General features: G+C 44.4%; 1 protein-coding gene across 6 annotated transcripts in view; it reads right to left on the reverse strand.

Moving 5' to 3' along the window:
* Nucleotides 1–17,201, reverse strand: part of LANCL1 (LanC like 1) — a 28,135-nt gene extending 10,934 nt beyond the window's left edge. Inside the window, exons 1-6 of one of the 6 annotated variants that reach the window (XM_043525739.1) lie at nt 17,088–17,201; nt 16,676–16,772; nt 13,019–13,136; nt 5,368–5,503; nt 3,251–3,279; nt 1,382–1,589 (exon numbers count right to left, since the gene is read on the reverse strand). In XM_043525739.1, coding sequence (XP_043381674.1) covers nt 1,382–1,589; nt 3,251–3,279; nt 5,368–5,503; nt 13,019–13,136; nt 16,676–16,756 — 572 coding nt within the window. In that variant the 5' untranslated portion in view covers nt 16,757–16,772; nt 17,088–17,201. Of the gene's footprint in view, nt 1–1,381; nt 1,590–3,250; nt 3,280–5,367; nt 5,504–13,018; nt 13,137–16,675; nt 16,773–16,852 lie in introns of all 6 variants that reach the window. The other 5 variants (XM_043525740.1, XM_043525741.1, XM_043525744.1 and 2 more) reach the window with 5 other exon arrangements.
* Between the last annotated feature and the right edge of the window lie 3,827 nt (nt 17,202–21,028).

The raw sequence follows: 21,028 nt of genomic DNA on the forward strand, positions 1-21,028 counted from the left end.
GACCCATTTCCAGTGCTTTGTCCTCCAGATGCCATTAGATGGCAGTGCAGAATTAATCTGAATTTCTGCTCTGCCACAAAACTGATGCAGCAAGGGACACTTACAATAAAGGGACATGGTTTGGGATCTGTTACAATTTGGGGTTTAATTCCCCCTACAATTGTACATCACAGTTTGAAAGAATGGTTTCCAGATGTCCCTTTTGTAGGCAAATATATCTACAACACATTAGCAAGCTTCACCAATATGGTGCAATGTTGTTGACCAATGCAGTATTGTTAAGATCACATGTACATATTTCCAGAATGAAAAAAGGGACTTTTGTCTCTAGACTGGTCCAAGCTGCATATTTCATGAGCACTAAATTCACACCAAAAAGAAGAACATCTCAATCTCAATTAAAATTAATGGAAACTGGGTTTCCAAATCCTTTAGGCAATTGAACCTCACCCCCCCCCCACTTCATTTTTAAACAATTGTGCTGTATGACCCTCATAACCAGATAATTCAGCATATGTTTCTGCAGTTGATAGGATCGGGTAGATTTGTTTACTGGTCAACTTTAAATGGAAAGTTTGCCCCAAGGTATTTTTCATCATTTTAAGACTCCTTCCATCATATACCTTTGAAAGCTTACAATTGAAATCTGTTCCTCTGCTAAGTGTTTTTTCTCTATCACATGCTAGCCCTATTCAGGAAGCGTACAGCGGCTTGTGTTTAAAAAATAACAACAAAAATACAGATGAAAAAAGACATAAGATAAAATGGAAAAGATAAGCCTCACCTTGACAAAATGTCCCTTTGACTGTAAGGGTGGAGCTGGTAAAAAATTTCCAAATCTCCCCCTTCTCTCTACCCCCCACCCCAAGAAAAAGATAATGGGGAAAAGTCCAGACTAAATATTTCCAAGATTTTCCCCACTTTCAACCAACTATAGAACTGGTGTAAAGTTTTCAAAAAATCTAATTTTGTTGAAGACTCTGAAAAATGGAAACATTAATAACAAAACCAACCAACCACATGCAGTTCCCCCAGCCTGTCTGGCCAGCTCTAGTGCTGTGGCAATCCCTGCTCAATGACAGTACAGCCACTCTACCCTCCCATCCAGAAAAGAAGGCTGTAACAAAGGGCCAGTTAGTCACCCGGGCTTGGTTTACGTCCTTAATGACAACCATTTCTCTAGGATGTGAAGATTCTCTTGCATGCTTCTTGTCCAGCTAGTGAACGCTCTCCTTCAAACAGAGCACTACAGGAGACCCTAACAAGGTTGAGAGGGATGTTCAACATGGGGAAAAGCCCAGTAGTTTTGGACACCAGCTCGTGCGTCCCAAAAGCAACAACTTTAGAAACTGGTGGGCAAAAACAAACCCTGAAATGTTACCGAGTGATGCAGGCTTCCGACTGCGTCTCATCCTGCAGTCTGTGGTACACTACAGCAGCCACTGCTAAAGGTCCAGCATCCCCGCACAAGAAGGTGATGGAGCGCTTTGTCAGACAATTCAAGCTCTTCTTCGCGTACGCCTCTGCTACCTGGAGGTAGGAAGGGTCTCCATACACATCGTAGAGGTGCAAGTAAAGGACAGCAATGCCTGCAAAGAAATAAATGGGTTAAGCCCAGGGCATGGATCAGCTGTTTTATTGCTCTCCCCTGGCACTATATACTTTTGTTGCTCTAACTTTAAAACATAAAATCCCAGCTGCTTATGGTGGAGACAAAAAATATGAAACAGATTTATTGATCAGCGTATCTGTACTGGGACATTAATGTCTCCCTGCTTGGCCACTAAGTGACTTTGGATGTGTCACTGCACCTCTCCGCCTCAGTCTCCCCATCTGTAAAATGGTAATAATTGTGAAGTGTACAAAGTGTAACTTTGTAAAGTTCTTTTAGCTCTATTGCTGAAAAGCATCTTATAAGGTGGTATCATTATAATTTATTTTATTAAACAGGCCACCTGCCAAAAAGCAATGACAAATATGTAAGCATTAGTGATAGACAAGAAAATATTTGCAATATAGCAGTTGTTCTCAACCGCAACCATCCTGGGACCCCCTTTTCCATAGCAGGACACCCCCACCAGCCTGTCATCTGTCTGGGACATCCCTCCCATCGAGCAATATGGTAATGGCAGGGTGCTTGCAATCCCCTGACACCTGTTGGTGACTCCTAAATTAGAGAAGCGGTAGACTAAACTGGACCTTCATAGAAAAGGGGAGAGACTGAGAATGACCTTTATTTCTCTCTGCACAGAGAATCAGCTGCTTTCAAGAAAAGCATTGTAAACAAAGAGATAATTCCTGCATGCACACACCACACACTAATTCTGAGTGCAGCCCTTGTCTGAAACATAAAAAGCTATTCAAGAGTCAGGAAAATGCATTCTTCTGCCTCTGAGTCTTTCATACCAGGCATCCAGCTACATAAACAATGCTTCTGTTAAAAGGCTATGTCGGTGGTTTTGCCCGGAGCCTTGCTCTGTCCCTCTCTCATCCTGCCCGTTATACATAATTGAGGAGTCATCAGCGTGTCGTTATTCAAAAAGTCTGTCACAGTAGATAGAACCGCCCTTCTAAACACCCGCTAGTCAGAAGGTACCCTCAAAAGGCTCTGTGGTCTCGGGGTATCCTCAAAGAATATGTATCAGAGAAGCTAGCGGCCTGCATCACTTCCAGAAAAATCTCATTTCGCCCCTTACAGTATGCTTTCCATCTCATTAACCGTTTCTAAGAGGACACAGGTCCTGTGTTTAAGCCTAAATTAATAGAGCCAATCTCTGCAGATTTCGATCCAGTAAAAAAAAAAGAAAAAAGGCAGCCTGAAAAATTACTTTCCACTGTACTGGGGACAATTTTAAATTTAGATCATTTTCTCATTTTGCATGGGTAATCTCCAAAGCTTCGTGCTACAGACAATTCAATTTCATATGTATATTAAGGGCAAATTTCCATTTCCTGCCAAAGTTAATAACCTTGTCTGCGCTCTACGCAGTTCAGTGTTAGTATTTCCACAGAGAGAAGCTCAGATGTACAGTACCATCATTCATGTTTGTAAGGATGTGGGCATGAAGCTCTTTTTAAAGGGGAATACTCACCTACTAGGTCTTTCTATGACCTATCACCATCTTTAGGTTCTCAGTAGGCCTGATATCCATTTAAACAGCTCAGACTATGGAGTTACCTGTTTTAATGTTTAGCTTTTCACTTCATAAGCAGGTGCCATTGGAACAAGCTTAATTGTTTATGTACCTACCATGGTAAGAATAATGCCAGGATTGAAGTCTGGAAAAATAAAATTACCTGGTGAGTTTTTTTTCCAATCCCATCTTCCCCTTTTCCCACAAAAATCTCTTTTAGCAACTCCCTCCCTCCCCATCCTGAACAATGAACAATTATTTGCCAAAAGCTGGGAATGAGGGAGAGGGGATGGATCACTTGATGACGACCTGTTCTGTTCAATCCCTCTGGGGCACCTGGCATTGGCCACTGTCGGAAGACAGGATACTGGGCTAGATGGACCTTTGGTCTGACCCAGTATGACCGCTCTTAAAAGCTCCAAAAGCATCAAAACACAGTTAGGTTTGAGAGGCTTTGTAGAACTGGAATGTTGGCATCACTTCCCAAATGGGGCAAGATTTTCTCTACACCAAAAAGTTTTTATAATCTGGTATACAAACCATTCCCTAGAACTGTGAAGAGCAACACCCAACATGGAAAGCAAGCATGTTTAAGTAGATAGACTAAAAAAATAAGAGCATCAAATGTAGGCTGACCCATGATTAATATCTAGTCAATGTATATTAGAGGCAGCCTGGTTGGAGGACAGAGTATGGGGTTGGGAATCAGGAGGTCCATAAATGATAATCCCAGCACTGCCACACACTCAGTCTGGCTTTGGGCAAGTCACTGCGCCTCCCTGCCTCAGTTTCCCCATCTGTAAAATAAGGGTAAATACCTAACCTCCCACATGTGCATGGTGGGTTGAAGATGAGCTAGATAATATTTGCAATATGCTTCTAATGTGTAAAGTACCATATAAAATGATTACTACATAATGAGGTACAGGGGGCTAGATAGCAGAGAGGTCAGTTCCCCTAGCTTTGCATCTCTGGAAACCTGGATCCAGTTGAATTGCTTCAAACGTATGTGGCTGTCTCACTCCGATTCCCATTGGTGCCCCTCAGAACTACCACACAGCCGGCAGTCGATGGCCTGCCATCGCAGGGGATCTGCAGGGTCTGTTCTAGATAGACACTATGGCGATGACGGTGGTGTCCGAATCTGAGCATCTTCCTGCTGTGCATTCAGCAACCTGGCTAAGATCTGCCACGTGTCGTTGGTTCTCGCTCTCATCCTTTCCGCAGGGGACGAACCGTGCGTCCGGTGGAGTGCTCAGGTTTTGTGTTGGGGGGTTGTGTTGGCACAGTGGTGCATTTGTACAGCGACACGGGAGATCGAGTGCTTATGACCTTTACTTTAGCACCTGCTAAATCCATTAATCGCAGCAGCACCAGAGTTGTAAGATGTTTTAGTTTGTTTAAAATCTTGTCACAGTATAGGGCGCGTACAGTTCGATCTTCCCATCCAGCTAAAAGACTATTTCATCCACACACACACACTAGTTAATGGAGAGGCTGAGATGCTGCTTTAGGTATATACTGAGTTCAGGGCTTGTGACTGATGCTGGACTGTCAGCAACCTGCAAACTGCAGGCCACTGTGATACACTGCTAAGGGACAGCATAAGCAGTAGCAACGCAAACTTCCCTAATTTGAACCACGCCAACCCTGAACAGAAGGGATTGAAGGCAAGGGGATAGCATACTTTCAATATCAATTCAATCTTAGTCTCTTTATCCAGACTGCTGCTAAGGACACCAATTAGACGGTGGTTTTCAACGTGCAGTCCACTAGGAACTGAACTGCAGTGAACTCGTGTAACAAAGGTCATGCAACTGCCATGAGATAGGAGATTTTTGGTTATTGCCAACTTGGGCCAGATTCAGACCTGCGAACTGGGGGGAGAAAAGGCTTCACACTCCCTCCATCAACCCTGAAAAGCAAACCATCCTGTGCCCTCAAAGCAGGAAGCTATAAATGGGGGAAAACCCACCTATATTGCCATCTAGTAGAAAATATTAAGTTGTTTTAATTAAACTGAGGATGGGGGATCATGCACTGGGCATACAGAGCATGCTGCTGGGCTCACAAGATCATGTGCATTTGTAATGTTCTGTAACACCTCTCAGCACCAGAACTCACAGGCACCAAATGCGAGTGAAGTTGGGGGGAAAGAGGAGAACTAGCTGACTTCTCTTAAAGGCACACTAGCAACTTGAATTTTAAATAGTGTGGTCCAGAGGTTAGAGACCTGGCTTCTATTCCTGGCTCTGCCACTGGTTTTCTGGGTGACTTTTGGCAAGTCACTTCATTTCTCTGTGTCTCAGTTTCCCCATCTGTAAACTGGGAATAGATGATGATACCTCCTCTGTAGAGCAACTTGAGATCTATGGAAGAAGAGTGTTAGCACTTAGGTAAGTATTATTATTAAAGTAACTGAGTTTTTCAAAGAGCGTTTCTCAAGGAGCACACCTTCATTGGTATGTACAGAATTTTAAAAAAATCTTTAACTTTTTAACTAGAGGTTTTCAGCTCTGTTCTTATATGTCTTTCAAAAGTAACACCTTCAAAGATTATTGGACGCATCCCTCTTCCCATTCTTTTTGATGCACATGCCTGCCTGCTACCTCTTCTGTCTCAGCTTTGCTGCATCTCAGGGGTGAAAAAATTCACAAAAATTCTCTCCTTTTGCTTGTCTCTGATACACAGGTATCTTGGAGGGGCTGGGGCCTTGGAGAGGGGCCGACTGAGGGCTAGTTAATGTTTGGTGCTTGGAGCACGTCAAGTAGAAATGCCATTTAATTTCACCATGAAGACAGAAGAAAGCTAAACACCCTTTGACCAGTCTATCTCCAAGTTACAGTTAGTAAAGGCAAAATTGCAGTTGACTACTCTCAGGCAGAATATTTTCTGTATTTAGTATTTTCAGTATTACTTATTTATGGTGTGATCCAAAGCCCACGGGAGGCAATGGAAAAACTGCTGACTACAGTGGGCTTTGAATCATGCCCTGCAAGCATAGACCTTTTCTGAAAAGTGACTCTGTAAAACGACAGGGGGGGGAAATCCATATTTTTTGCTTCTTACGGGTTTCCCTATGTGCTCAGTTTTCAAAAAGATTTTTGATCACACATTATAATGAGGTCCTATTTATAAATAGTATATACAAGTGTTAAGAAATGATTAGATGTTTTCTAAGTATTCCTCAATTGTCATAGATTGACAAAGAGTCCAACAGCTCACTTGGTTGCTTATACAAAAATGCATAATCATCTGTAACCAGTGATGTGTTTACAGGCATCTATAATGTATTACTCATGTCTAATGTGCTTATAACATCTATTAATCATTTATTAACCCTTTTCAAAAACCATTTATAAATGGAACTTTATATTAAAGTGTGACAGTTAATTTCTTATGGTTGGCCCTGCAACGCAACGTGTATTCCAAAAGTCAAACTGTATTCTTTCCATCTCACACAAAGTCACCAGTCAGAAGAGTTCTGTAGGCCAAACCGGGGCCTCACTAACAGCTGTGCAATCTGTTTGCTGTCAATGGGATTATAAGGATGTAAACGACTGGAATTTACTACAAATTTGTTGCCACATCAGAAGGAATAGAACCAAGCTTGCGTTCTTGGCTAGGTTTACTCATGCAAGAGAACAGGAACAGAAATTAAAAAATAGCATGGCTAATATAGGTTGCTAAAGACAGTGGATAAGAATGAATACAAAGGATATAATCTGTGGTGTACAAAGGTGCCATTTTCACATCATTACTCTTCAGAGCAAAAATGCACTATAAGACCCCCCCACCCCCCGGTGCCATTTGCAACTCAAACGCTAACGCATCATCCTCCCTTTCCACCAGCCCATTAAATCCACAAACCCAATGGATTTGGAGAAGTGATCAATATGTGACAAACCTATGCTCATACAAATAGATGTACCTGTATCTCTCCTCTATAGCTTCACTCTACAGATAAAATGACAAATGTGGTAATTCAGCCATAGGAAAGACACTCTCCCAGAGGTGAAAGTGGTTAGGGATTTGGAAGACCCAGGACACCTTCCTGTGTGATCTTGGGCAAGTCACTTAGCCTAAATATCTTTGTGGATCTGGGGCTAACTCCCAGCAAAATCAATAGAAGTTAGGAGCCAAAATACCTTTGCAGATCTGGGTCTTAGTCTGTCTGCGGCCTCTGGTCCCCATGTGCAAGTGAAGACAGCAGTACTATCATATCTCACAGGGATAGTGCAAGGGATTCAGATACTACACGACAGGGGCAATGGACGGCTAGAGAGATATCTGACTGTGCCATTTCTACAGTCCTCGCTGCTACCAGCCCTTGCCTCAAAACCAACAGGGTGGGATTCCCAAAAGTGGTAAGTGTTGGCCTAGCTCTGCTCCCCCACCCCCGTTCCGAAGTCAGTTCAGTGGAAGCAGAGTGACGGCAATGCTGAGCACCTTTGAAACCCCCCCTTGTAATGTTAGGGTAATAGGTGTGACTGGAGCAGAGACCAGCTATAACTGACCCGGTGGGCTCACCTGACATGTGAATTGTATAGAGGTGACGGAACAGTTCAGCCATATATTTATTCATTGTGGGACAGTCTGCAGTGGTTGTTTTAAATACGTACTTTAACTTTTAAACACTCAGTCTAAAGAGCCAATGTTTTTCTCCCCCTTAAGACTTCTGAGTTTTAAATTTTTCTTAACAAGTAGCAGTTTTCCTTTCAAGTGATATGACTAAAGGACGGTAGAACTCATCCTGACCTCCACAAAATGGCATTAGTCATTTAGATTCTGCCTCCGCTTTCAGACTAACACGCTAGTAAATACGGCGGGGACCATTTTAAATAGGGCTCCTTATATTGACTTTACTGCCTCCCAAACCACAAAGAGCCTGAGATCCTAAATTAAAAACAAAGGATAGCTTCAGAATCATTGCCGCTCATGCGCTCCTAGACCCTTAGTGGCCATGGCACAGTGCTGTCTGAGTACACACTGGTGATGGGAAACCCGCAGAGATACCATGTCAGTAGCTATCAGAACCCAGACTCCCTCCATATACCCCAGCTTACCCTTCCTTCCAACCCCTGCACTCTACTTGTGCTGCTACTAGCAAACAAGGACTGGCAAGCCTAGATAGGTGAGCAGAAGGAGGGCTATGAAAGCAGCTACTCCAGAAACAGGAAGGAGAGCGGTTGTGGGGAAGAAGGCTCTTTGCTGACACTTGGAGCAGTGGGTCTGGGGAACAACCCCTGACCTGGGGAATACTTGTGCATTTTATGTTGGCATCTTATCTGTTTTTCTGGGATCAGGAGATCCCTTTTTCCAGGAGAAATGTATCTTACGCATTGAGTTGTTATACTGCCCCTCAAAACACTCCCCTAGTAACTCATCTTCAAGCCTCCCCACGCAGTTGCCCATTGTTGCTCCTCAACCTGCCCCACATAGCTCTGGTAGCCTCTCTTTTGGGTCCAGATGTAGCCCACCAGTCAGCCTGTGTCCCCATTGTGCCCGACTCGCAAAGGATGTGATTCTGTTAAAGCCCCCATCCAGAGAGCTTGGTTTTCTAGATGCTTCTAGCTCTGGAGGTTCCTGGTTCCTCACTCTGGGGAGGGACAGCCATTTCTTGGTGGCACACAACGCACCTTCCTTCCATACTTCCTCCCCACCAGCAAAACACAGGTGAGACACATGGGCTTTGTGGTCTTATTTGTTTCAGAAGACCTCAGGGTCCCAGAGGCAGCTGAGAATCGCATGATAAACTAGCAGCTCAAACAGTGCATATATTTTCAGAGCAGCAGAATAAACAACTGCTTGAAACCATAATAATGGCTTGGAAAGGTCAACATGTAAATTACTAGCATCCTGGGGCTAGAGTTACTTGCCCTCGTTTTTTAACATGTTGCCTAACAATCTTGAAACAAACACACATTTCAGGCACATAAATCTTTGCCCTGTCTCCTTCTAGTTCAGGCAAGTGTAGCACCGTGTGTATAAATAGATGAGATGCCCAAGAACTTGGAGAACAGGTGGCTAGAGGATCTGCAAATGCACTGGAGGGCCAGTGCATTTGCTCCATTTCAGCTTATGGATCAGGCTCATAGACTTAGAGATACAGTATGGTCCAGTGGACAGGGGGCAGGATAGGGACTTAGGTGTCCTGGGTTCTAGTCCCAGCTCTACCACTGGCCAGTTGGAGAAGTGACTTGTCTGAGGTCCCCCATGTCTTGCCTGTTTCGATTGTACACTCTTCAGAACTGTGTCAATACACAAATTGCAGTGGTTTAAGAACAATTCAGTTAAGGACCAGTGTATCAGTTCAAAAGGGGCTTACCACAGTTTAACTGAGATCAGTAACTTACATGCAGGCTATACAGATATCAGTCAGGTTTTAAATTTAAGTGTCCACACAGAGTTTTGCATCAACTTAGCTAAATTGGTTCAAAACCCCCCAAACCGTGAACTGCTGCGACTTTGGATATAGACCCAGCTCGTGTGTCTGTACAGTGCCCTGATCTCTCTTGGAGACTATAGGTGCTACTGTAATACACATTAAACCTGTGCTCCAAGGGTGTTTGTTCATTACTTTGGATTAGCTCAGTTCAGCAGCTTAAGTGAGTTGTAAGTTTCTGTTATTCAGAGGCAGTGAAAATAGTGAAGTTCCTCCCCATTACACTAGTGCTTCTTCGCACTAGAAATAGGGATCCCCTGACACTAATGCAGGCCAGTAGGATGGGGGTTCTTGCACATGTACAGTGGAAGGAACAGACAGAACACATTTGAAGTTTAATTCCAGCATGTGCCATGTATGCCTAGGCATAATGGAGTACACTCAGGTGTGCTACATCATACAGAGGAAGAATGCTCACTGAAAGCCACAGCTATTCATTTCAAATATCTCTTATTAGCAGCCGCAGAGCGCCGACTGATTTCAGATGCCTGATTTACATGAGATGATTTACATGAGAAGATACTCAACAAGCCTTTTCTACATAAGCAATTAAGAGGAAAAGCTGCTGTCATGGCCCAATTAATTTTCTATCCAGAAACAACTTTGAATAAATTAATCTAGTGACGATTAGCGGGGGAAAATGGATACAAAATAATATCAGCGTGTTCCATTTCTCTGGCTGCGTCTCACAGGAAATCTTCATAGTCTTCTAAATGACAAGCCCGGAAGGAATGGAAAGGGGAGAAGGAAGAATCCCTTCTGTGTAACTCCCTTCCAAATAAAAATGGGTGGAAGTCCTAGCCATAGCATTGCTCATTACTTCATCCCTCGAGTCATTTTCCTTCCTAATCAAGGTGTGCAGGATGCTCCTTAAGGCTACCCTATGGAGGTAGAAGCCTTCCCCGCAGCGGGAGTTGAGCTCTTCCTCGCAATGAACTATAGGAGTCTTGCCCATGTGAGCTATTTATCCTCCAACCTTCCATACTGAATTGTACCGGAAATAGGCAGAATCCAATAGAACTTCAAATAACATGCCTATGCCCCACTCCAGAGGCCACCACTCACTTATGAGACTGGCACATTAACAATAGATTTCTTGCACCCGGTGCCTTTCATCCCAAGGGATCTGCAAGCAGATGGAAATACAGGCTGTCCATGGGGATCAGGTCAGCCACCACCAGGAAGAAATGCAGAAGGTGTTGAACAGCGACATCACAGATCAGTGCTGGACAGGAAGTGAAGGATACGGGTTCCTCCAAAAGGAACCTGGGCAAGGCCTCCTGAGTTGGAATTTGACCAGCAGGCCACAATTCACCGCTTTATAAAAGTGCCTCAGAATCAGTAATAGTCACAAGTTGTCTGGGCCCCAGTTTGCCAACTCATTCAAAAGCTTGGCACCTCCAGCATTACTATGCCTTCTAACACCATGCTTGGGCACTCGACCAGTAGTGATTTAGCAAGAAGCGTTCTCTTTAGTACCACTTTCTGTAGCACCTAGCCATACCAAGGCCAGCGTGAAGATCTCAGGATAAGGCAATATGGGTACAAGTATGGGCATTGCAGAGAAATTGGCACCCCCTGAATTGTCACCAAAACCCATGTCACTGCTGCAGGTGTGTGTGATGTCAGGTTCTCCAACATCGGGGTGCTAGGCAGGGCTTCTCTCTGCAGAGGGGCCTGCTACAGGAAGAAGTAAGAGAAAGAGCTGGGGAAGGGAGAGCATGTAGTGGCAATGGAGGGCCCAGCTGGCAGGGAACAGAGAGTCTGGGTTAGGTCCAGAGAAGGAGAGTACAGGGAAAGCAAAAACAGTCACACAACGGAGAAAATGGGCAGGGATAGTGGCAGTCTTCTCCCTTGGCTCATTCTGTCTCTTAATGCTGTCTACCAAGGGAGCAGGCAGGGTTTCGTCCTAAACACTACAGGCTGCTGCAATACCAGGGGGAAATGGTCTTAGGCTGCGACTATACTCAAGCACCATCCAGCTAGCACATTACAAATTGTAGTGTGGCCGCAGAAGCACGGGCAGTGGGGAGCAGCAGAATGGGCTAGCTGCCCTGAATGTGTGCCAATGGGGTCTGGGCGGGTTTGTCCTTGGGGCAGCTGCTCCTTGCTGCCCGTGCTTCTGCGGTCACACCACAGTGTGTAGTGTGTAGCGCACTAACTCTACGAGAGCTAGCACAAGTAGGTCTACCTGAGGTTGGAATCACACCCTCCAAGTGTAGACGTAACCTTAGACTCTGACTTCTTATTGTTAACCCAGACAAGCTCATTGACCAGTGGGATCGAAGACAAAGCCAGTCCTGGTCCTGGTGTAGGGAAGCTTGGGATGAACAAGGGACTGAGGACCAGTTACCTGAAGCAGCCCCTGGTGCTTGTCATGGCAAGTCTGGCTACATTCCAGATCTGAGGTAGAGCTATTTTTGGTAGCTTTGAGGAGAAAAATCAGTTCAAGGACAGGGTTTCTCCTGACTTAGATGCTGCTTTGCATTTCTTCTCCCTCCCCCTCTCAAAGACACTGGGCCAGAACCAGTTTTGGAGCAGTCGATTGGCATTAACAGGTAACCCAGAACAAGAGCAAGAACAGCCTGGTGATCATGCTACATCACATAATACTGGTAAAAAATAAACTACCCTGAAATATTTACTGGGAAATAAATATACTCTGATTTCAGTGCTGAGGCATCTTCCGTAACCAAGCCAGTTACCCGTTATCTACAGTAGGCAGAGGTAGCTGTGGACGGTGGCAATGGAAGCTCCCACATCCTGGCCAACCCAGATGGTTCCATCCAAACTGGCAGGGCCACCGTTAAGGCTGAGAGGAATTCGGTCTCCACAGGCATGGAGCCTCTCTGCTGAGCCTGCCTATACAGTGCCGAGTGCAGCTTTTGTCACGGGCATCCATGTCCACCAGGAATTGGACTGACACCCACCTGTTCACTTCATGTTCACCTAACTGTGGGTAGGGAGCCAACAACTCTGTCACAACGGACAGGGTTGGATCTGAGCCAGCACCTTAAAAGTAAAAGGCTCTGATGTTTATCAGCCCCGCAAGGCATCTAACCCGCCAAGCTTTATTTGTAAGAGCACCTCAGCAGAACGGATCAAGAGCATGCCCTATATTGCAGTGCAATGCCAAGGATACCATGTTCCCACCCTCCGACCACAAGCCGCCAGAAATGGGGAGGACAGGTGGACCCCAGCTTCAAATGTAGGATGTCTTTTTTATCACAAGAAGTGCCAGGGCTGCTTCATGGCATTAGTCTACACTGATCATTTCTGACTGAGACCATGCATCATAGTCAATAAAGCAGCATTGTTTTTCCTTTACTCGAGGAGGCAGAGACTGGATGAGCCTAACCTCAAAGGCAGCTAACAAGCAGACTTACTCTTCCCCACACAGCTGGCTAGTTCAAATGTCCTTGTCATGGCATTGCCCTACCTGCCCAGCCAGTGTAGCCAGTGCAGTCCCTGGGGTCGGCAGATTTCAAGCCTCTCTCCATCTGCTGAAGCAGCTCCCGGATCTTATTGTTCAGGCGCTGAGTGAACTCGGGAGTCAGCTGTGGATAGAAAAGAAATACCACACATAAGTAAATATCAGCAAACAGATTGGGCGAGGGCTCATCAAATTGCTGCGAGTGTGTATGGCGGAGAGCAGGGATTACACTGGGGAACTGGGATTCTCAGTCAGCGAGTGTAGCCAGAAATGCTCAATTTTGTATTTGGCTGGCAGTAGTAAAATGGACTGGAACCTCGGCCTGTTACCTCAGGGGCAGCCTTTTTCCACAGCTCTAACACGCCACCTGGCCCTGGCCCACAGGTGAGGCTTGAGGAAGTTGAGAGCAGGGTAGCCACTGCTCCAAAAAGAAATCCAACTCAGCTCCAGCCTGCTCCCATCCAGAATGTGGTGCAAGGTGCAGCTCTTTGGGCTGGCTTTTCACTAACTGCCCTTGGTTAGCTACCTAGATTCTCTGTCCTTAAAGCTGTGGTACTGCAGGAGTGACTGGGGTGTTGTGATTTAATCCCTGTATTTGTGAGGTGATAGACTGCCCAGCACTGAGATCTCACTTTAATAATAACAAATTGCATGGGCTCGATTCTCCTCATTCACACCAGCATAAAAATTCCACTGATGTTAAAGGAGTTACTCCTGCTGTCCATCAGGGCAAAATAAGATCTTAAGAATTCAGGCCCTAATTTAAGTAGGCTAGTCTAGGCCAGGCTTGACCTAGCTGTTACTAATAAAATGGATTGTAGGAAGCAATCCACGAAATGGAAATCCTTCCCTTTTCAACCTTCCGCACCCCGTCTCCCACATGGCTAAACATGCTACATGATGACTTTTTTATATTTTAAAAACCTAGCATTCATCAAGGCCTATTTGCTGTGGTTTTCCAAGCTGCTGGATTTTGGTACGTGAACTGCAACATTTTGTTCATTCCCCTACAGGCATATTTTTAATTGCTTTGTCCTGGAAAAAAAAAAAAAGATAATGAAACTAAGCAATTGGCTGGAAAAAAATGAAATTAATTTGTAGAGCTTGGTTCCATACTTACTACTATAACTGCAGCCCATTCATAGCACCGTTGGGATCACCACCTCTGGATCACCACAATTGACTGAACAGGTCTATAGCATAAGACAGTCTAAGGGCTGTGATATGGTACTGTATGTCACAAGATGGCATCACCTTATGATAAAGTATCTACCATACTGTGTGGGTACATGCTTTTGTGATAATTCCAGCAGCACCCACCAATGTAGTAAGAGCCTTAAGCAATAACAAAAGGTTTTGTTTTAACAAGATTGAACAGTAGTTGAGAGCTCAGATGCATCAGAATATCTTATGCCAAGGCTTGGCTGTGTATGCACATACACACATACAGTCTGCTTCCTACACATCTTTGCAGAGGCCTGGGGGGACCAATGTTTTGAAGGAAAGAGTATTTTTCTGTTTGGACCGTTTGTAGTAAAAGTGATGGTATGATGTGGATGAGTATTATTAAACTGTGTGCCACAAGCATTCACACTGTACTAAGCTGTGTAGGCTAGAAAAGACTGCTGCAGTTTAGGCAGATCCAGCTCATCAGTTTAAAAATCTAACCATGTCACGATCCCTTCATTTCTTTTTGTAGCCTGCCACTTAAGTAACTCAGAGACTGTAATCCATGCCGTGGTCTTTGGGTTAATACATTAAAGAAGGCACATCTCGTGGGTCCAATCCCCTGAGCTTGAAGATTTTGAACTAGTTCTGCTTGTTTGAGTCTGTTTTCCAGAACATGTCACAAAAAGTGCTTTGTGCAATAAATTGTGATTATTGTTTTTAGTCTAGGGAATCTGGGTTAGATACAAAGATCTGCTCTGTTAAATGTGTGACTAAAGACTTTTCACACACACATATATATATATATATATATATATATATATAAATAATATGCTTCTAAAATTGCTGAGGGGATAAAAGTGCAGTGGCTCAGAACTGATTTGTTGGAGTCAGACTCTGGAAGCAAATCTCAGTGAAACACTGTGGAATAAAAACTTCAGGTAGCAACACAACCAAATCAAGATAAACACCAGATGCCCAAAGATCTTTAAGAACTTCCAAATCCAGAGATATAAGGTTAAAGCTTTTAAGGTGCTTCCTAGCAGTGATGAGACAGCAGATATGTTGCACCTTCAACTGGGATGACTTCTGTGGTTGTGCATATGATGCATCCTCAGAAATGGGAGACTGCAAATCTCCTCTGCCAAAGTGAAGCAGAAAGCCTCAAGGCCCCTCTGTAATAACTACATGTCAGGGCATCTCTTCCTGGCTCTGAGCTGCGTTGCTCAGAAAATACAGAGCCAGTCTAAACAAAGTGGATGAGAGGCTGCCAAAGCAAACACCCCTGTGGTGTTTGAATGCTTCATCATCTTCACAATACTTAGCACTTACACAGCACATTTCATCTTCAAAGACATTAATTACTTAAGCTTCACAGCACCTCTGTGCAGGAAATTTTAATTTACTGATTGAGAAACTGAAGCAGAGAGATTAAGTGACTTGCCCAAGGCCACTGAGAGTCAGTGACTAGAATGCAGGAGTTTCTGGCTCCCAGACATGTTCTCAGACCACACCTGCACCCAAATGGCTGCAAGATCCTTTCATCTTACCTTTCCCGCTATTACAATAAAATGCAACACTGCTCCTAACTCAAGATCCATATCAACAGATGTATGGGAATCGACTGGGAGATTTAGACACACAAACTATACAATCTCCCTCTGTTTTTTACTCAGAACTACTGGGGCCTTATAAAGTCCCCAGGGGAAAGGGTCAGTGTTTCTGATTTATGTCCACATGGAGTGGCTTCTTGTCTTTTCAATATCCAATAAACCTACAGCAAGTGGGAAAGCAAAAGCTTTGTTTATTTGCTCATAGTCTGAGGGTGTTTATTACACAAGTGAAGTCAGAATCCTGTTTGCAATGTCACAGATAGCTGCTTCGGAAATTGGTTCTCTCCCCATATACATTCTCTTCTCTAAACTGTTAACACACCCCTTTGAACCCTCTCACAAGAGCCAGTGATTCTGGTCACACAGCACCACTGCCCAGGTGCATGGACTGGCTTTTTTCTCCTGCATCCAAACCTTTAACCTACATTAGGATTTTTCCATTAGCATTTGTCCCCCCGCCCCCCAACTCCTTACAAAAGTTTAACTTGGCTCATGATTTCATAGGATTAAACTAGACGCTATAGTTGTTTTCAGTAACTGGATGAGGCGGCTATAAATGGGGAAACTGTCCCAGAGGACAATGGCAGATACCTGAATGCTGACCTGGCTCGGGTGCTCAGGTAAGCCTACGAGAAGGCTCAAGGAAGCTCATAAAAACATTTCAAAAAGAAACGTCCGAGACGCTATTAACATAGAACGCGCAAGCCCTGTCTTGAGGCATGTTAGGAGTGCAATCCCTGCCTTTCTCTGGATCGACTGGGCACTGCTGCCATGCCACAGAAACAGGGGAAAGAAAAATTAAGCTCACACAAGCCCGTGACACCTGTTAAGAAAGAAACACTCCAGCGCTGTAAAATTAAGTCGCTTTAGAGCCCCAACTCACCCGCCCTGAAGAGTCAAAGTATCCTGTGGCCAGGGATTTGTCATAGTCCGCGTAGGGATTCGGGAAGGCCCTTTGGGCCATAATGGCAACAGCAAACCTGCAAGAGAGTGAAGAGAAAAAGCTGGGATCCAGTTATGTGAGCAGGCTGAGGCTATTGCTTGCTGCTATGACAGCTACCTGCCCCCAGGCCCCAGCTTCCTGGGAGATGCAGAGCAGGCAGGCCAGCCAGCTTCTGCAGCTGCACCAGCATGCTGCACCCAAATCGAACACACCAGAGAAGATCTCAGGGATCTAAAGAAGCAACACAACAGCTTACTAACATCCTCCCCCCCCACCCCTTGCTGTACAATACAACTCCACCCGGAAAACAGAAGGAATCCTTGACATGGAACCACGTTTCCCCCCACCTCACCCTGCAGCTCAGACAACAACAAGCACAGATCTGACTTTTCCACCTCCCACTTCCTGCTGCCACAAGCCAATGAGAGCTCGAGAGGGCCTGGAGTCCCAGCCACACACACACACACACCCCTCCGGCTTCTTAAAGAGACAGGGAGGGAAGTCTGCTTTTGCAGGGCATTTTTTTATGCCAGTCCAAACTTTTGGGCAGTGCTTCCCAGTGCTGAGCTCATGAAAGAAGCTGAGCGCAGCTCCTGGCTCTGCTCCGCTTTCCCCAGCACATTGTGTTCTGCCAAGTTCCAAAGGGTTTTTTTTTTTTTAAGGGGTAAGATGGGTTAAGAATAATTCATATCAAATAATGGAGAGAGCTAGATAATATGTTGATTATTTTTAGACAGTCAGGTAAATAGCCAACCTGATCTTACACTCATCCACAGCAGAATTTTTAACATTGCTTATAAGACTAATACACTTGTCCCTTTCCTAGCAGAATCCTGCTCTGGGGTGTTTTAATGGTATTTTTCTGTAAAATATTGTCATGATTTGTATTATAGCAGTCCCAACTGAGATCAGGCACCATGTACATACACATACTAGGAGACAGACCTGCCCTTAAGAGCGTGCAGTCTAAACAGACATGGTTGTGAGGGGAAACTGAGGCACAGAGGGGCGACATGTCTCGCCCAAGGTCACCCAGCAGGTCAGTGGCAGATGCAGCAGCAGTTTAAGGAAATAGATCCCTATTTTGAAGTTGAAAATGTCTCATATTTGCTGTAGGAGGCTGGCCTTTCCGGCATCTGCCCTCCTGCCTGGACCATGATCCTGATCTGCTGCTGCAGCACTCCCAGCTCCCCCACTCCCCTGACTCTCTCTCATCATTCACCCTCTGCCAGAAGAACCAGGTTGGGGCTGAGAATTAGGCCACCGTTTCTAGTGTTGTCACAGGAAGAGAGGCTGCTGATGGTTGTGGTAGCTGTGGAGATGACTTTTTATGGGGTTCACAGGCTGCATCTAATGTTCTGAAGTGGATTGCTGAGGGTGTTTGACCCTAGTCCTTGTGGGAAAGCCAGGGGATGGCAGATGAAAGAGGAGGAGATTGAAAGAGCATTTCACAAAGGGAAGTACTTTCTTGAGCCCTTTGCCCCTTGTGACAGTACCTACTGTAATCGATGGATACTCGATCTTTGTCAAGATTATGTGACTGGTGGACCCAGGGAAATAACATGCAGTTTCTCACTACACTCCTGTATGTCAAACCCTTATCATACCTCTCACCTGAGCACTGACTGAACATCGGGCCTGCTCCGAGCTCGGGGGTTACTCTTTTAGCTCAAGTAATCGAGGCTCATGCTTTTAATCTTAGATTCAAGCCCTGCTGAGGGCCACATCCCCTAGTGCAAGGGGGGGATGTTACAAGAGTTCTACATAAAATCTATCAGTCTATAGCTGTCTGTGTGTCTATGGAGACAGTTCATATCAAGATTGCCCTCTGCTGGCAATAAGAATATGTGATATAGTTTATAAGATGTAAATTCAATAGAATTGTTACACACTACAAATAGCTTCCTGAGTCCAGCTCTTACCACCTATCGGCCTGGAAAGTTATAATCTGTTCTCCTGATGGTATCTGAGCAGCTAGGGCCAGAAGTGTGTCAACAGCAACTTCTTTCAGACTCACTGATTTGCAATCTTGGACATGCCAACCCTGAGTGTGGTGCACTCCGGAACTGTAGCATTCCAGACTCCCTTGTGTCTCACAATTCAGCGAGGAGGTGCTGGATGAGGCCAGCATTAAATGCATCTGGGCTTTAAATGCATGGAGTGGCAGAACACCAGGGAGGAGTTGGATCCATATGGCTGAACCCCTGGGCCCATGCACAGCCCTGCTAACAGACCGTGGGGCTCTGTGGCATTGCAACCCACAAAGATCCAAGTGCAGGGTCCAGACATAAGGGTCTACTGGAACTGTTTTCATTTGCCATTGATAGGAACATACAAGAGAATATATTAGGCTTTTGCATTCACCTTTTAGTGGATTATAGTGTATTGTACTTTCCAGTTTTCTGTCCATATGTCCTTTTTGTCCTTTTCTGTATTACAGTTTATAAAATTAAAGATCAAAGAGTGTAATTTATTCAAAGAGGCAGTGGGGAAAATACAGTAACCTTCAATTTCAACTCCCCTTCCACACAGTGATTCCTACAGTACATAGTTCTGGTTGTTTAATCTGCAAATCTTGCCATCGTTGCATTAAATTCAAGGCGAACCAGACAAGTTGAGAAATGTTAGCATTCAGATCAGTGAGCAGAGTATTGGCAGAAATAGTGTTGGGACTTTTGCTCATATCAAAATTCAGAGAGTTATAGAGAGCCCTGTAATATTGTCTGATATTCCCATGTTAGAATTATATCCTCTTTACAGTTCAACAGCAAAGATCTAACATAAAGCACAGTTTTATCTTCAGAACTTCTTTTATCCCTGATTCATTTCAAGTTCTTTTAAAATAATAGCCACTTAATATCAAAGATCCTTTCCCCAAATTATCATCTTTTTTCTCCCCTTCAGCCAACCTCCCAATACAAGAGATTCTACTTGGATGTAGTGTTATTTAATGGGTCCATGTCCCGTTTAGTTTAGTTTAGGCCTCTCTGGAGCTGACTGTGCCCAAGATGACTCAGGTGTGACCTGCTGCTGACATCACTTGGCCAGGCAATGTACTATGGTTCCCCACTAATCTCCCCAAAGCCACAGACCACGTGGAGATGATGAAAAGGGTAGAGGAACAAACTTACGGAAATCAGCATAAGAAAGAGAAGCTGCTGCCATGTTAGTTTTAGAATACCAGTCATTCTGGGTTTATTAGTGAAAAGCTTAAACAGTGCAAATCTGCTCATTTAGAAAGCAGTCAGTCCAGTTGTCACTGTCCCCACAAAGTGACACAGGAGCCCCAGTAGTGTACCTGTCAGTGATTTATGAAACATCAGAGCATCTTGCCACTAGTTGGAAAAGGTGCTAAGCCGAGAGCAGCTGGGTTTTAATTTCTTTTGGTTTGCCAAGATCATATTTCTGAAGGTCAAACCGCTCTCCAGCAGCTGATGATCCTATCACAAATGTTCCTGTTTTCATTAATTAATAAGAAAAGCAACCTAGAAACAGAAGGTTTGATTTGTTCACTGTACCTCAGTGCCTGAGACATCTCCCTTTTTGTCCTTAATCTTTTGGTTTTGAGCGGAGAATGTATACAATATTGTAACAAACTGTGATCACCTAGGACATAATTTTTCAGTACATGATGGGTACTCAAAGCTTCATGGCAATATTGGGGTTAGAACACAGAATCTCCTGCTCCAAAAGCACAGGACACCACCACATGCACTAAAGGAGAATCCCTGTTAGCTTTTAGCAGTATGGGACCTACCACAATTGAGCAGTTCTGATTTCATCCAGTAGATGGGAAGTGTTACCCACTCCATCCTCCCAGACACAACCCTAGCTAGTTAATTATAGCCTCACACTGCCCTGCTGATGATTTTCCATTTTGATCTGAAACAAGCTGTTTCAATACCTCTGCCTTGAAATGAAATATCCTGCCCCAAACACTTCATTAAGTGTCTTCTGAAGATAGATTTTTCAAAAATTGGCATCATGTTTAATATACTTGGACTCTCTCTCCCCATGACTCTAATGCTGCTGGTTTCTTCTTCCTCATTGGTTCTTCCCTAGTCAAAATTCTGAAAGGATAGAACAAGAGAGCGGAGTCTCCCAGTGATAATCATTCGCCTCTCTTACTCATGATTTATTCAGCAACAGCACAGCTGGAGATATTAAATGCAAAAGCTTGCAGTCCAGAGTGGGCTTCATAGATCAAAGCCTACAATGCATTTTATTCCCCTTTAAAAATATATAAATAAAACAAAATCAGATGTTATTTCCATCATAAAACTATCCATAAAA

Source organism: Chelonia mydas, chromosome 11 (genome assembly GCF_015237465.2).
Source record: "Chelonia mydas isolate rCheMyd1 chromosome 11, rCheMyd1.pri.v2, whole genome shotgun sequence".
Lineage (NCBI taxonomy): Eukaryota > Metazoa > Chordata > Testudines > Cheloniidae > Chelonia > Chelonia mydas.